Source organism: Anabas testudineus, chromosome 16, assembly GCF_900324465.2.
Source record: "Anabas testudineus chromosome 16, fAnaTes1.2, whole genome shotgun sequence".
Taxonomy (NCBI): domain Eukaryota; kingdom Metazoa; phylum Chordata; class Actinopteri; order Anabantiformes; family Anabantidae; genus Anabas; species Anabas testudineus.
Window position 1 is genome coordinate 7501675 of NC_046625.1, and position 16679 is coordinate 7518353.

Below are 16679 nucleotides of genomic sequence, written 5' to 3' on the forward strand. Positions count from 1 at the left end.
CACATTTTGAAATTAAAAATGAGAACATATGACAATGAAGGGCAAAGGGAGTCTATAAAAGGCAGCAGGGACATTCTTCCCGTTTCTCCCATCCAATCTGAGAGGGAACATAACCTGACAGATGCACGCTGAGTGCAGATGAGCTTGTCAGCACGACGACAGGACAAAACGTACTATTCAGAATCACGGCATGACAAAGGAAATAGTTCAAGGGCATAATGCAGTTATTCAGAGGTGATGTTTAAACCCTTTTTAAAATACAGTTGCATCAGATCCCCCCTTTCTGCACATGCACCTGTAGTAGCAGTCAAGTCACATTGCACATTCATCTGACAGCCACTTTTTGTCTTAGATAGGAGCAACCGTTTTGTACAGCTCTAAATGGAGAAGTCAGCAATAGATGATAAAGCTTGTTTCTGCTGCATGCAAATCATGGCTGATATCCGTTCTGAACTTTTGCTTTTACTGATTTAGGTGAGTATCATACAACATTTTACTGAGACATGACACACTGCATGCTTCAGTAATGGCAGGATTTAATAGCACTACTGTCTACATTAGTTTTTATCTGTATGCTGTTTCTGGTGAACTATTTTCTATTGTTTCCTATTAATCTTTTGCTAAATAATAAGTTACATAATTTCTTATAAACCTGTTTTTTATTATTGTTGTTTATTTTCCCCCAAATGACCGACTATAATTGCCCTATTTGATCTAATTCTGTATTTTTGTAAAAATGAATTTGCACAGACCTTTTCTGCAAGGCGTTGCAACAAAGCACAATGTGTGTCACAACATCACAGCTTTCCAATTATTAGCTATTATTATACAAACCAAGAAGACCATTCACTCACAAAAATAGACCCCCCCACCCCCACCACACCAGACTGTTGTCTGCTAGTTGTCTGCTACTTGTCTCACTTTCAATGGTGGAACAAGTGGAAGTCCTCATATTTTCCTGGCCAACATTTCACTGCTACTAAATTTATTGCTGAGACGTTTTCTGCTGCTCCTTTACTCCCACCTAGTCACTGCCAAGTTCTTGACAAATCAAAGCAGCCATATTTATATGCACCACAAATTTGATAAAAAAATCAGTTGGTTTCAGTGAAAGCTATAGAAGAGGGACGCACGCTTAGATGTATCTGTCCATGCTAACTTCTGAAGGGTCGCTATTATAAAGTCTACACTACTCCCTATGCCTAGTACTAACCTGTTTGAGTATCTGTGCAGCCATGTGGTGACTGCAGTCAAAGATGATACGGAACTCCCGACTTCTCTTCATTTCTTTGAGAAGGGGTCTCGTGTCTTGGGTGTCGAGAGGAAGCTGACGGATCTTTAGCCTGATGTTGTACCTTGACGGGGCCATTATCAGCTCCTGCAGTCTTATAAGACCTGAAAATGATGAGCAGCACAAATGTTATCACACTGAAAATGCAGTGACAATGAGATAGATGGTTAAGATGGATTTTTTTGCGCTTAATTCTTTGTCTTTTGTGTAGTACTTTGCACTTGTGTATTGTGTTTGCCAGATTACTTTAACAATATGTAATAGTGTAATAGGCACTTCACCTGTGCTGTCATCGTAAACAACAGTAGCTGTTTTCCATTTGAGAAACTGCACCAGGTCCAAGATAGCATAGCTTAGTGATGAGTAATCCGGGTATAAATTGGCATAAAAGGTGTCCCGGTTGTCCATTGGGTGATGTTTCCACCGCACCTGGATGTGCGGCACTTCCAGTGCATTGCAGATGGACTGCACAGCATTTGACGATGAGCTATGTGAGGGCCCAAATATTGCAACCACACCTAAAGACAGCTGGTCACAAGCTAGAGAAGAGCAGGAGAAGAAAACTTGAAAAGAAAATCTGTGACTTTTTCAGTGCCAACAACTTCAGGATTGTAACTTTGTGAGTAAAACATCTAATGGTTGTCAAAGCGATGCATATGTTTTGTTGTTTTTTGGTCAACCAGACTCTTGCCCTCCTTCAAATAACAATCTGAGAATAAACACACAACATGGAACTCACCTTTTCTCGATGCCTCAAAGCTGTCGTAGATATTAATCCTCTGTATGTCATATGTTAATGTTGTGTTTGGCAACAAAGTCCTGTTCCGGTTAATGTTATTGACTGCAAATTTAAAGGCAAGTTCCTCCGCGCTAACAAGTGGAACACCTCCTTCCATTTGTTCGAAAATCCCACCTGGAAAAACAAAAGAGAAGGACACATAAGGTCCATGACAACTGGTCCCAAACATGATCACAGGCAACGGGAGAAAAACAGACACAATTCCAGATAGCACTACATGGAGACAAATATTGGGAAGCATTTGCACTTATGTGTAGCACTGAGGGGAGCAGTCCACATTACAGGAGGTATTACATTTACTCAACAAACACAGAGCAATCCTCTCCATTGTCAGAAAAAGCTGGAAAAAACATCCGCTTTGAAGTCTAAAGCCATAATAGATAATGGATTAAGGAGTGTGCGCCTGTCTGTTCCATCAGGCCAGCAGAATATATCTCAGGCTCTTGTCTCTCCATTAAGATGTCCTTTTATTTCACCAGAATACCACATTGGTGGAGCAGATAACTGGACCTGGACACTGGTCTCTTACATAAAATTCAAAGGAAGGTATGTTTTCCACTTTTTAGATGTACTAGACTACTGATCAAAACTTACAAAAACATGTCTATGTGCACATCAAAGTAGTATATTGATGGCAGTCTGTTTCTGGCCATCAGTCCCGCAGTATATCCACCAGTGTAGGTAAAAAACTTCAATGGTTTGTCAGATAAATAATATTCCCAATAGGTAAAAAAAGTAATTTCAATTTAGATCACTTAGAGAGCACTCTAATGGATTCATACATATATATAGACCAGTGCATTTCCTACAGATAATATATATATATATATATATATATATATATATATATAGACCAGTGCATTTCCTACAGATAGTACATACATCTGTGTTATTTCAACTTGGACATGGAGACAAAAAAAGAAAATAGCAAAAAGACCGCCTAACAAGCTGGTATGGAGTTCGACAGACGTGGGAATTCCAGAGGCAGAATGGTAGTCGGGGTCAAATGAAAAGATGCCATTTGTTGCATTATTTAAGTAATGAATACCATTAAGCAGGCGATATCTCAGCCTCTGTTGCTTTTGAGTCCGTTTTGAATCTATCTCGTGTGATAAAGTTGATGGAGTATCTCATTAAATGTGATAGTAATCTCATATTATGAGTTTTGCCTATGAGGAAACGTGGCCTGATTCTGTGTATAATGAACAACCCAGTGAAATCAGCACCATACTGCCCTATATGCACAAAAAAACTTAACTCTTCAATTAAAATTGACCTGTTAATTACATACATTGTAATTCCATTTTTACCCATGTCGTCAAAAGTACTTTATTTGGCAATATTTGACTGTTGTGTCTTTGGCATCTAACACAAAAAAATGCCACAATTTGTGTGTAATTGATAAAGTAACAAACATTACAAGTACTGTCATATTTGATACAACAATGTCCATGTGTGGCTTGACTGCAGCCTTTAAGAAGACAGATTAGACAGCTTCTTAAAAAGACGCCTGTAGGAACATCAGCTTATGGACAGACTGGCTCCTCCACCTCCACTCTCATCATATCATCCATTTCAATAACAAAGCAAAATGCCTCTGCCATCTTCTATCACTGATAAAAAATGTTCACTGGCATCAAAAGTTATAAATCTCTCTATTGAATTTTAACTTTTATGGCCACCAGCTACAGTACGTATATAGACCTTTTAAAACTTTTTTTTTTTTTGGCTGCATTGAGATCACACATTCTAAACACTAAATCACATTCTTTTTGAAGTTGCTTCTGCTGCTTGTTAAATCGAGACGGGGTGCTCTTTAGGAGTTGGCAATCAGTCCAAATCCCTATGCAGAATCCAGTACAATCAAGAGAACTAAAAGACTGTGTCTGTGTGGTGGTGTTTCCAGAGCATTTGAAAGTAACTAATTACATATAACCTAAATATCTGTAATTTAAACAGCACAAAATGATTTTTTTAATTTAGCCTGTTGTTGTGTTTTGGATTTTGCACACACACGTCCTAGCCCTCAAACCCTGCCTGGCAGCCTGGTATTATTTCACTAATCCTGGAAATTACCTGGTTGCAGAGCTGAGCTTGGAAATAGCACCTGTGACCTGCTGATGCCCCTGAACAGACCCCGAGTGCCTGGATCATCAAATCACATACCTCTGTTGCTGTGGGCAGAGTGGCAAGTCTGGAAGCCAAGCTCATCTTACTATTTATGACTCAAAACCTCACTGGATTGTGAGGGGACATGAAGCATAAACTGCTTGGTGGAATGCGTCACATTAAAATAAATGAATCCTTCCATTTCATGGGGAAATCTCATTAGAGTACATTAAGTAATTGCTGGAGTATATAGTAATGTGACTGTTAAGAGGATAAAATGTGCATTGCTCAGAAGCACTTTAACAAATTTAATAAACAGGAGGAAACCTGCTTCTTGGGAGGAAAATCCTGCAGATAATTTGCTTTGCCCTTTTCAGAATCCTGCACAAAAGATAGACTTAATGTACAAGAGCTCCATCAAATAAAGAGAGAAGCAGTTCTTCTTAGCATTGCACAGAGTTTGCTCTAATGATATATATGTATCACTATATATTAGGGATATAAATGGCAACTTCATGAAACTTCCCATTTAAACAACTACACTGGAAGCTTGTTATTGCAGTGGGCGCGTGCAAATTGAGATACATAAATTTCTGACTTGTTGTTGTGAATCTCAGTCAAAAGGCTTCAAATTAGCCTGTCTTCAACAGACAACAACACAAAAGCCTTTAATTAGTCTCTAAGGTCCTACCACAATATAGAAATCAGTCACTAATTGCAGCCGTTTCCATAATTTGTCCTTTGAGGATGTTGTGGATCAGCTGCATTCAAAAGCCACAGACGAATGTATGGGAAGATAGGATGATTCAAATTCCACTCTCAAAGTGCAATATGTACATTAAACTAGACGACCAAAAGGAAGACATGGTTAACAAGTCAGAATGCATAACGAGCACTTATTATACTTAACTTTTAATTATGCATACAGCAGGTAGAGCTTGTCAGACTACCACTGGTTGTCACTTTATCTAAGTAATTTTCTAAATTTCTCACTTAAGTTACAAATCTGCACTGCTGGATTTCCCCCCGCAGTAATGTTAACTAAAATAACAAGCCTAAGACAGACTTCTGCTGCTGATAAAGCTTATCCCGGCGGTGTTATAATGGTGCCAACGTCTATTACAACATGTGCTAAGCCTCATAGATTTGCAGGTCTAGTTAAACAAAGTAAAGGCTTCATGAAAGTACAAAGCCAGGATATGTAAGGGCAGGTAACATGGCAACTACAAGATAATAGCTTATAGAAAACAGATACAGCATTTATTATAGTATTTCTAAAAAAAGATGTCAATTACAAGTGCATCAAATGTAATTATTTCAGTAACTACATTACAAATTAATAAAATATTTAGCTAGTTTGCAAATGAAAGCCGTTGGTGATACAGCTGCAACAAGCTGTATTTCGTTCTTAAACAGAAAGTGTGGGTGTTAGGGGTCTGCAAGACCTAAAGCACCCAGCAAACACATGATGTGCCAAGTCAAAATCAGAGGTTTCACACTTCAACAGTGCATGTTCTAGCATGAAACCCCCACATTTTATGTACCAGCAAACAACGTGGGCAAACAGACAATCATAAACCCACCCTCTGCTGTTATGTAGTGGCAGACTGCCTGCAAGCTCAGTTGGTTAGGGTGGAATCATTTGGGTACCACTGAAAATACTTATTTTTAACATGCACTCTGTTTACAGACGTCAGACTTCAAAGACTGTGATCTGAGTGACAGAGTGACAGTCTGCCAAAACAAAGCACATATTAAAATAGAATGATGCCGCTGGTTGTTTTTGATATTCATTTCGTTTGATTTGATGACTTTTACCACATTATGTTAAAAGTTTTACATCATCCAGTTTAGAAGTAATATTTTTAATTTAAATTTAATGTCCTCATATCTTGCTATAGCACATGGGTAGGTATAGGTACATGTTGATTTTCTTGATTTTTTTGTTTTTTGCCATTTCCTTTTCATAACGTTTATTATCTTTGTAGAATGCAGGAAATAAATAATGTGGCTTAATTTCAAAGCTCTTGTGTGGTAAGATGAAATCATTCAAGGACATACCTATTACATTGTTTTTCAAGCTGTGATTGTCATTCAATTGTTTGGGCATACATCCAAGTTTGAAGAAGCCATATTTATTTGTAAGGTAATGAACACGTTGTGTTTAGGAGATTATGTTTCTCCCTACAACAACCAATCACGCAGCAAAACAACCGACATACACAGCTTAGCAGCCACTGTTTTAAGGAATCAGAAAGTTGTCGTTTTTTTAAATGATAAACTCCAGTCAACTTCCTAGTTTAAACAGCTGACTGCAATTTGTTTCACTCCTTTTTTTCCCCAACTGTGTGTTCAAAATAAATGCAGCATTCACAGTGTAAAAGCAAAGCAAGGTCATTTCTTGGTATCTGCACTTTCTACCGCTGAGCTAAAAACTGATACCATTGCCCTTGTGCAACAAGAAATTTGTGCAGAGGAGAGAGAAGATCAATGACCGTTTCTGTTTTGTTTGTTTTTTTTCTGCTAAGAAAAAATCTGACCTTAGGTGCAGTTATAACCAGCTTCACCAAAACAGTGAATAGATTCATTACCTCACATGCACCTCTAAACCTGAATAACCACTTCTGTTTAATTGTAAGCAAAATAAGAAACATACTGTGTAACATGTTACAATATTTTCAAAGCTTTCTGTAGAAATATATATTGTGCTGTATAGGGAACACGATAAAATTCTTATGGACAGGCAAAGAGGCATGTGGGATACATACTGTACATATTTTATTTTTACTGCCATTGTATTATACCCTGAGCTTGTTAAAACAAACTCTGTGCTGCTGGCCAAACCGATGCAGAAGCCCAAACAATGAAACTAGCTCATTATGCTCTTGGATGTGTGCTCGCCCACTGCATTTCTGAGTGTTGCTCTTTTGTACTTTCTTTTCACTGGTGGGTTTCCCAATCTCCCTGTGAATAGCTTCCTGTCTCTCCGGACGTGCAACAGCACTCAGTTTCACAATGATGGTAGCAAACAATGACCAGAACAAAGCGCACACATAAACCGCCATGAACGTTCGAAAATGCAGCCAATTTCAGGAAGAATATGTTCCTTCATAATTATGGGTAACAACACAACACTTGGGACTAACTGTAATACAATACTGAGACCAGTGGTTAGCCAATACAGCATTTCTTTTTTACCACACAGTGAGAAGAGAAAAAAAAAAAAGCAGGCAACCAGGAATCTGTTACATTTAATCAATGATAAGTATCATGAGAGGAAATTAAGGGCACTGGTTAATTAATGGTGTTTGGCAGCATGTTGGCTCATTAGTTAGCAAAGCCACCTCAGAGCGAGATGGTTCTAGGTTTTTTGTTTTGTGTTTTCACCCCCACATGTTCACTTTGGTTTCCCCCGCTGCACTGATTTTCCAAACACAAGAGAAGATCCAAAAATTATTTCGCTTTAATAGAAATAAAAGACCCCCCTATTTCACACACTTCATCTAATCACCACTAACCTCCATTTTTCAAAACACTTGGCTTTTTAGCTTGCCAAGCTCTTCATTCACGGCCTTGATCGTGTCTTCTCACTCCTCATAGCATTTTTCACACATGCTTGAGTATGGGGAAGAGCAATTTGGACTTAAATGACCAATGGAAGATTCTCTAAGTTGGTGCTTGGTTGACAAGATGAGCCTCCAGCTTCAAGCATCGTCATAGATATTCAGTTGTCTGTGGCTCCACATTGATTTTTACTGTACCATTATTCCTTGTCTACAGAATGGCCTAAAAAACTGAACATTTTAAGAAAAACTAGAGAAAAAAGGTCTTGAGGAAAATAAACTGCACATAGATGTGAATGTTTTCCTGCAGTGGATCTGTGTCCCAATGCACCAATCACCCTCTGTAACCCTAAGTAAATATAACGGAGCACAGATTCTGTTGTGCTGCAGTTTTGTTTTGCTTTTTAAATAAGTTTTTATAAATAAATTGCTTTGCTTTTGCTCAAATTGTGCTCAGGTGCATGCTGTGCATTTATAATCCTTCATATGTTTCTGTAAGTTCACTTGTGGCATTTTAAACATTTAGAGAGACACACACTTGTTTTATACACGATCCCATATTGCACACTTATTGTGAGGACATAAACCAATACACCAAGTCCAATCAGCTCTCTGTAGAGGAACATCTGTCAGGTAAGGCACTGATAATCCAATGGACACTAACAAAGCTTCAGAGGTCTTTTGAAAAGACAGAAACTGCCAGACGTACCTTTCCCAGCAGTGCTCTCTGTGAGGACTGAAGAGGCTCAAGCAAAGCCACTAAAAAGTACATAATATCTCACTTGGACTTTGACATTAAGAACTCTGAGAGCATTAGAAAGAAGATTATGCAATTTTATCAGACAAAACTTAAAACATTACAGCAGAACTCCAAGTATTATGTCAGGCAAACACCAGGTGTTGATCATCACCTGCCCAGAACCATACAGTAGCTATAATGAAGCCATTGGCTAAGAGCAACATGCTGTTTGGGCAGCAAAGATGTGTGTTTACAATATAACTGGTTATTAATTTCCATTACTTTTCAACTATCTATCAATTCAATTGAGTATATTTGCAGTTATTAAATGTTTAGCTGTGCTGATGCCTGGTGGACACATTTAATATAAATGTACTGGGTGGATATCTCAAGTGATTCCCATTTAATTCACCGTTGCTGAACCTAGACTTCACCAACTGCAGCAACCCCAGATCATAGCACTGCCCCCACAGGCTTGTACAATAGGCACTAGGCATGGTGGCTGCATCACTTCACCTGCCTCTCTTCTTACCCTGATATCCCTATCACTCTGGAACAGGGTAAATCTGGACTCAGACCACATGACCTTCTTCCATCGGACAGTTCTTAACCCAGTTTTAGTAGTTTCATCAATTTTCTTAGATGTTTTCTTTGCTTGATCCATGGCAATAACTTGACCCTTATGAAATAGATTATCATCTTTTCCCTGACCACAGGATGCGTCTTCCACCATGGTTGTTTAAGAAATGAGAAGCTACTCACTGCATCAGTTAGGGTTAAATAACTTGCTGTCAGCTCAATCATCACCTATTCAATCATCTTCCAGTGGAAGGTTCTCACCTATTTGCTTAGCTAAATCCAGGTGGTGACTTGTTTTTTGGGATGGGCAGTTTATTTTGTAAGGTCTTAAACCTTAAACAATGTAAAGTGCCTTAAAATGACTTCTGTTGTGATTTGGTGCTATATAAAAAAATTGAATTAAAAATTGATTTAAATATGTACACACCATTTCTTCTTGCAGCCTACAGTAAATCTTTCACACATACAGTCTCTGCTAAGCCGATTGGAATTAGCTTCCATTCGTCATTCAGACTGATTAATTCAGTCTTCATTGTTAATGTTAATGATGTATTTAACTTACTATTGTAACCTCCAATAACATGGCAAGTAATGGTTTTCTAAAATGCTCAGCCTCCTAGCAATCCATTATGTAGAATGACTGTTGTTATTTCTTACTTAGACAGGCTGTGCTTTATAGCACATGTATGTTTTATTGTATTTCTAAAACAGATTTATTCCAGTCACTGAAAGCATTAGTGCATCTCCATCTTATTTTACTAAATTCCAAGATCCAAAGCAAAGATACTCTCACGGATACACAATTACATATTGTTCTTCTATAGCAGTAGGAACTGTTGGACAGTGGTGAAAGATGATGCAGGATCAAGTACACTTAATATAAAGTATTTGTCCTGCAAAAGTGTCCTTGAGCAGCGCTGACCTTTCTGAAGCTTTACCATGTTAGAAACATTATAAAATAACGGCTGACCCGCACTTCAAGGGGAGCAATGCAAGCAACACGAGAAAACACTAAAATGTCAAGCATTAAAATATTTCCATCAGTGACACTGTTTTAAGTGTCACAACATTTAGACAAATGTGTCTTAATAAGCAGAGCTTCCAGTGAGAATAATATTATATATTATCATATATATTGAATTTGGGCTTCTAATGTTTGAGTCTATAATGAGAAAGGCTGTTTTAATTATGTTATTTCTCCGTGTAATTCACTGTCCACATTGAATCTCCATCGAGCCCCATCACAGCTGAGAGGCATTCTTATTTATTTCATACGATTAGTAGTACTCATGCAGCCCTATAATGTTGTGATATCTCCTCTGTCAGAGGACTGTCAGGTAACAACACATTTGTAAAATCTAATTTTATGCTCAAGTGGTTCTGCTTCTGCAATTTATCGCAGCTATCGCTCACCCTTTCTCCTGCTCACTCTTGCTCGCTTTGCCTCAGTCTCTCTCCCTCTCCAGTCTCCACCCTCTCTTCCCAGCTTAGTGAGGTGTTTTGATCTCATTATCATTCCCAAACATTCACACCGGATAATCTGTCAGGGTGGGAGCCTGTGCTCTGCACCGTACAGGGCACCCCGGTCATGATTAGGGATGTCGGGGCGTGTTTGCAATGAAAATACCTTTTTCCAAACTAGAAGTAATGGGAATATCTTTCTCCCTATATGCTATAAAAACCCGACTCTCTCATTTCGATCCTTTAGTGAAGAGAAACTACCTCGTACTCTATGAGGACAACTGTGGGACAACCCAGTGAGGAGACCAAATTGATTAGACAAACCAAGCAGCAGGACTCAGATGCCCTTTTACAAACCACAAATCCCTTTCCAGAAACATCACACAATGCACAGTGAAGCTCCATTAGACAATCCTGTTCAACAATGTGTGATACAAACAGCCACCTCCCCCTTCTGTGGCCTATTGTTATCACAGAGGTAAAAACCCACCCCATGCCAAATCCTCACCTCAACGCCAGTTCAATCAAAGGCAGTGCCAGGAAAACAGGGATCGAGACAAAGGTAACTAATGCCAGGTGGATGTGAGCGGTGCCAAGCTACCTGTGTCCATCATCATCCCCCATCTATCTCCTCACTCGCTGCCACCTTTCTTTGTTCACACACGGTGGCAGAAAATGTGCAGACCTGCAGCCTTGGCACTTTGTCACAGTGGGACACAAATATGGCCAGCAGCAGGTAAAAAGCTCCACACTGTGCATAAACAACAGCTCTGGGAGGTGCACCTTCAAATGTGTGTGTTTGTTAAAGAACGGTCTTACACAAATATAACTACAGCATACAGTTAAACATTGTATCCTTGGCAACATTTGTCAATAAGCGATTTGTTCATGACCCCAAACAAGCTTACTCACCAACTTGCAGTGGCTGCCTCCTCTTACTTTGGTTTAAAAATAAAGTGCACTACACAATCAGTAGTGTATGTTTTGCCTCGTCAAAGGGCAAAAAGTGCTTCTAAAACTACGTAACACAAAAGCTTTTTCCTAATCTCTAATAGCAGTTGCGCCTCACCTATTCCATTGGCCACATGTCTCAGCATATCTAGATATTATCTGTAGCATTAATGCAAATGTGACGATTGCACCTGTGTTTGAAAGCATTTATTTTAAAATAGTAACTCAGTCGAAACCCGCTGGCTCTCTACTGCTTTCCTACTACACTCGAAATTATGTCACTGTGTTTTCCATCAGTTAATTTTGTGCAATAATGAGCAAACACTATAACAGCATGAAATAAATGTGACAGGCCATGATTATACAGTATTTGATAGAAATAATTACAGTAAGGTTTTATAAACTAGCGTAAGCAGGCTAATTTTGCAAGTGACTGTAAGTTACAGTACAACTGAATGGTAGAGGGGTGGTGAGGGTGGAGCTTATGTAGCATGTAGCATGGCTTCTGCAGGTCAAACAGACAAAATTTCATCTAGAGGAGGAGGTATTATAGTCAAACTGAAGAAAAAAAAATTAAAAAGCCTACTGGATCCACATAATAGTCACTCTGGTTAGAATGATGATTTCTATCTAGTCTCATTTTTTCAATTATTTTTCAAGGTCTATGTATTTTTAAAACCTATTCCCTTTTTCTGTGTATTGCACATGACATCTATTAATGCTATTCATTGTTGCACAGTGTGGATACTCGAGAGTTAGACAGATCTAATATAGTGATTTGATATATAACCACTGAGTCTATCACATGTATATTATACTTTTGTGGTGTTTTATTTCACTAACCCTGTCGGAGTAATTGCCTTTTTTATCTTCTTATCAGGATTAGTGACGTCTGTTTTGTGCCCACACCCTCTATGTTGTCTAATTTCTTATTAGCTACCTTGAACTTTCTATTGCCAAGCACACTAACAGATTTTCCTTTTTTTTTTTATTTACCCTATGAGCCATTTACGTGCTCTATATGAATGGTTAGTATTGTTATGATGACTCCATCGTTATATTAACTTCTGAGAATCGTCATATTTTATTACATACGTAGGGGTTATAGTATAAGTATTGTGGATTGAATTTTGCAAGATTTTATTAAAAACCTCTTGACTGTTATTTAAGTTACAATTCATACAACTTCCCCCCCCCCCCCCGCCGCTTGTAGTTGCTGTTATTTTCTCTCTCCACGTTCCACTCACACCAACCAGTTAAAGCATATAACCACCCTGAGCCTGGTTGTGCTGAAGGTTTCTTCCGTTAAAGGGTGTTTTTCCCTCTCCACTGTCTCCTAGTGCTTGTTCAAGGGGGGGGGGGGGGGGGGGGGGGGGGGGTTGTTAGCTTCTATATAGTAACTCTACATAATAACTTGTTTTCCACATAATTCTGTAAGGTCTTAAACTCACAATGTAAAATGGCTTATGTTGTGATTTGGTGCTGATCTGAAGCTGAATTGAATCTGCAAGTGGAGATGAGTTGTTTCATTATCAAACATCAAACATAGCAATGATTTTACACCTGTGGAAAATGATCACAGTTTTATCTTTGGCCATGTTGAGGTGATGCATAGTTCATAGACACGCTTCCATGTGTGTGTGTGACTGGTCAACGCAGCACCTTGATAGACTATGTGGCGTAGAGTTGCATAAAATGTTGAACCAGATCCAACTTTGTCATTGACCCCCACTTTGTGTGATAATAGGTAGTGTCTCACTCTTACCTAAAGTTAGCACTCATTAAAATATGCAAACAAATACTTTTAAGTCACGCTTTCATTACATTTTATGTTAGACTGAGTATAATGTGATGAGTGTCAATTAAACAGCAGCACTGAAGGGGGAGTGTAATGGTCTTTTTCCTCAAGGCTTCACCATAAGAGTTTTATGTTCATAATATTTGTGTCGGGTCACATTGGGACTTCGTTTTCATTAATAGCACTTTGGAGGGACCTTTTAAATTTACTGTTGCAAACCTGTTGTAAACCAATTACCTTAACCTCGGGGTTATGGCACCACAATGGGAGGTATAGTCTATAAAGTGGAAGGTTAGATAACTAAAGTTGGCCTCAAAAAATACAAAAACATGCAGTGTAATTGACACTGATTTTGAAACTAAAGATGCAATTAATATCAAAGCCTGTGTTTATCCCTGCGAGCTGCTTCAAAGTCCGTACTAAAACGGAAAGGCATTGTTTAATTTAGGCCACCTTATTACCATGCAGTTTTGACAACCACTTAGTTGCTTTAATGCTTAACATAATTGGAACAAGAGTTTAAACTCAGCTATGTATAAAACTCTTTGACAGTGCTATTATCATCCCCCACCCATAGAAATTAGTGTCATTAGCCATGAACATAATGAAAACAGGATATAACTATCTTTTTATGATCTGTTGTTGCAATTTAAATGGCAGCAGCCACCTCTGATTGGCTTTTTGTGCAATATTCCGCAGAACTGCAACCTAAATAAAGACAGAGGCAGATATTTTAATATTTGTAATAAAACATACAGCTCGAATTTATGTTATTGAGACAAAGAGCGTCAAGCTGAGAGGTTAAAAGGAAGATAAGGGTCACCCTGGTTTTCAAAGTCATTCCAGGCACAGCTAAATATAAAGCTGTCCCACTTATTATCGGACGGACCACACATGCAAAGTTAATGTAGACAAATGAGGGGGAGGTGCAGGTCAGATCATTTGAGACACCTCTGGCTAGTTTCTGGGACAGGAGGCACTCAAATGGAAATTAACTTCACTGTGTCTGCGAAACTGTCCACATCCTCCAGAGCAACACCCGCTCGACACATCTGAATTGAACCCCTGGGCGCTCATTTTTATCCACATTTTCCACCTTTGCTGGTGGTATGAGGAGGGAGATTATTCCCCTTAGGGCATGTATTGAGGGCCATGTACTCGGGAGGATTAGCAGGGAGCACTGAGCAATGAATGTGAAGAACCAGCCAAGTGAGGACATTAACTGATTCCTTCTGAAAGAAAATCAACATTTAGAATCAAAATCCAACTTACAGCAGGTAGATATCTCGATTTTTAACACATTGTATGTAAAAGATACTATATAAAGGTCCCTAGAATGGAAAAAAAACTCATCATCTTCAAAGAGCAATCAGTCATGACTTTATGTAAATCAACATGTTTGACTGCACTGATTTGACTGACAGCCCACACAAAGCCTCTCCGAGCACACTCCACAGGCCAGTCATGTAGTTTGATGAAATGGGTAAGAAAAGATGGGTCTATATTTAAATCACACAGATATACAAGGATTTCTTTTTTTCCTTTTTGTGATCTCTTTCAAAACCTACTTGTTAAATAAATGTATCAATCTACAGCTTCCAGACACATCAGAGTTGTCCTGGAGATGATAAGACAAAACAAAAAATGATAAGAAATGAGAGATTGTGTGAGAAAACTGTTGCATACATGTGGCGTCTTGAGTGAGAGCCATTTATTCTTAGGAGTGGTGAACAAAATGCTCAGAGCTTATATTTTAGTTCTTTTTCAAACATGGTTTGACTATTGTAGGTTTATAATAAAAGCTGTCTGTTTTATCACAGAGCACAAGCATTATTCCTAAGCACTTTGCACCGTCTTTTCAAAGCCGATTAGAACACGGAGAAGGAGGCCAGCTCATCCTTGCAAAGGCAGGATATTTACATTTCAGTGCCATGTGCACTGAATTTTAATTTGGCCGCTACGAGTTAACATGCCGGCTTCCTAGCAGTTTCACACATGAGTGCTTAATGGCTTCGTTAACATCCTGAGGGACTTTCCTCATTACCTGATCTGGTCAACTCTGACAGGTGCAACGAGTCTCATCACTGATCTTTGTTCATCGTGCCAAGTTCCCTCGCACCACCGGTCGCATTGAAATCGAAATCAAAGAAACATGTGTGAGTCAAAAAGCCAAAGCGCAGAGAGAAACGTCAGTCAGTTACAAAAGGGAATAATTCTAATGAGATCAGTGCCCTTGACAAAATAAAAAAAGAGGGGGGGGGGCGACCCAAAGTTAAATGTCTAAATTATTCCTGAATTGCCTTTCTGAGTATCTTTGGACAGAGACCAAAAACACCATTAGGCCATTTTAAACAAACCCATTAAGTGTGTGTTTTATTACAGAGGCACTGATAAAGTCCTACGGCGACGCTGTGGAAAATTCTTAAGATTTTGTATTTGTTTTCTTCTATTAAATACACCACAAATACCAGATTATCAACTGCATGTGTCCTTGAGATGTACTATATTATTTATAGTTTTCAGCATCCCATTGATTTATCTCTGCCTGATATGCATGGAAACCCCCTTACAGGGCATAATACAAATTGTTGTAATGCAACAACACTTTAACAACGAGGCTTAACCTGTAGGTCATTGAAGTAATCGAGAAGCGGAGACGGTTCAGCATCCCAAAGCCTTTACTGAAACGTAGGCATCTTTCAAAGCAACTTTCCAAATGAGCACACGTCAAGGTCACGCTGTCTTATCACATCTTGTTTGCACTTTTCATAACTGGACAGATTATATTTGACTTCATTGTTATTATTCTTCAAGTGATTAGGAGAGGCACCTTAACAATAGCGCTGTCTTCTTGCCAACATCTTCTGACCACCCCACAAACTTGTTTTCTCACATCACTTCCTCCACCCTCTCTGTCTGAGTGATGGTCACACACACTGCACAGCATAAATTGTCTACACTGTTCGCTTTGATCTCTGACATGGATATGGAATCCCAGTAAAGCAGCCCCGCGTGGACTACTGACAATCAGCCGACACTTTGTTGTTGAAACAACACATAACATGTGCGCACCTTGTGAATCGCCTATACAACAGGCTGCGTATGATGTCTGATCATCCATCTGAAAAACAGAAGAAATACTGACCTGTCTGAAGTGGAATCATGATTTAGAGTCAGACCTCATACAACTTTCAGACCATAAAATTGTAGCACAGACTGACATTTTAATATAATTTGGATTTTTAAACATAAAATGTATTATTAACAAGTTATGGTTTTATAGCATTTTCAGCCCATTTTGAGTCACACTGTTGCTCAAGTACAGTTTGTACTACGGTACATGATTGGGCATTTATCATAGAGTCAGCTTTAGTCCTTTTTGTACATGA

General features: G+C 38.8%; 1 protein-coding gene across 1 annotated transcript in view; it reads right to left on the bottom strand.

Moving 5' to 3' along the window:
* The window catches only part of LOC113168910 (glutamate receptor ionotropic, kainate 3), a 77340-nt gene that overhangs the window by 32322 nt on the left and 28339 nt on the right, over nucleotides 1-16679 (bottom strand). Inside the window, exons 2-4 of the mRNA XM_026369979.1 lie at nucleotides 2031-2204; nucleotides 1573-1830; nucleotides 1214-1395 (exon numbers count right to left, since the gene is read on the bottom strand). Of these exons, the coding sequence (XP_026225764.1) occupies nucleotides 1214-1395; nucleotides 1573-1830; nucleotides 2031-2204 (614 nt within the window). The remainder of the gene's footprint in view (nucleotides 1-1213; nucleotides 1396-1572; nucleotides 1831-2030; nucleotides 2205-16679) is intronic.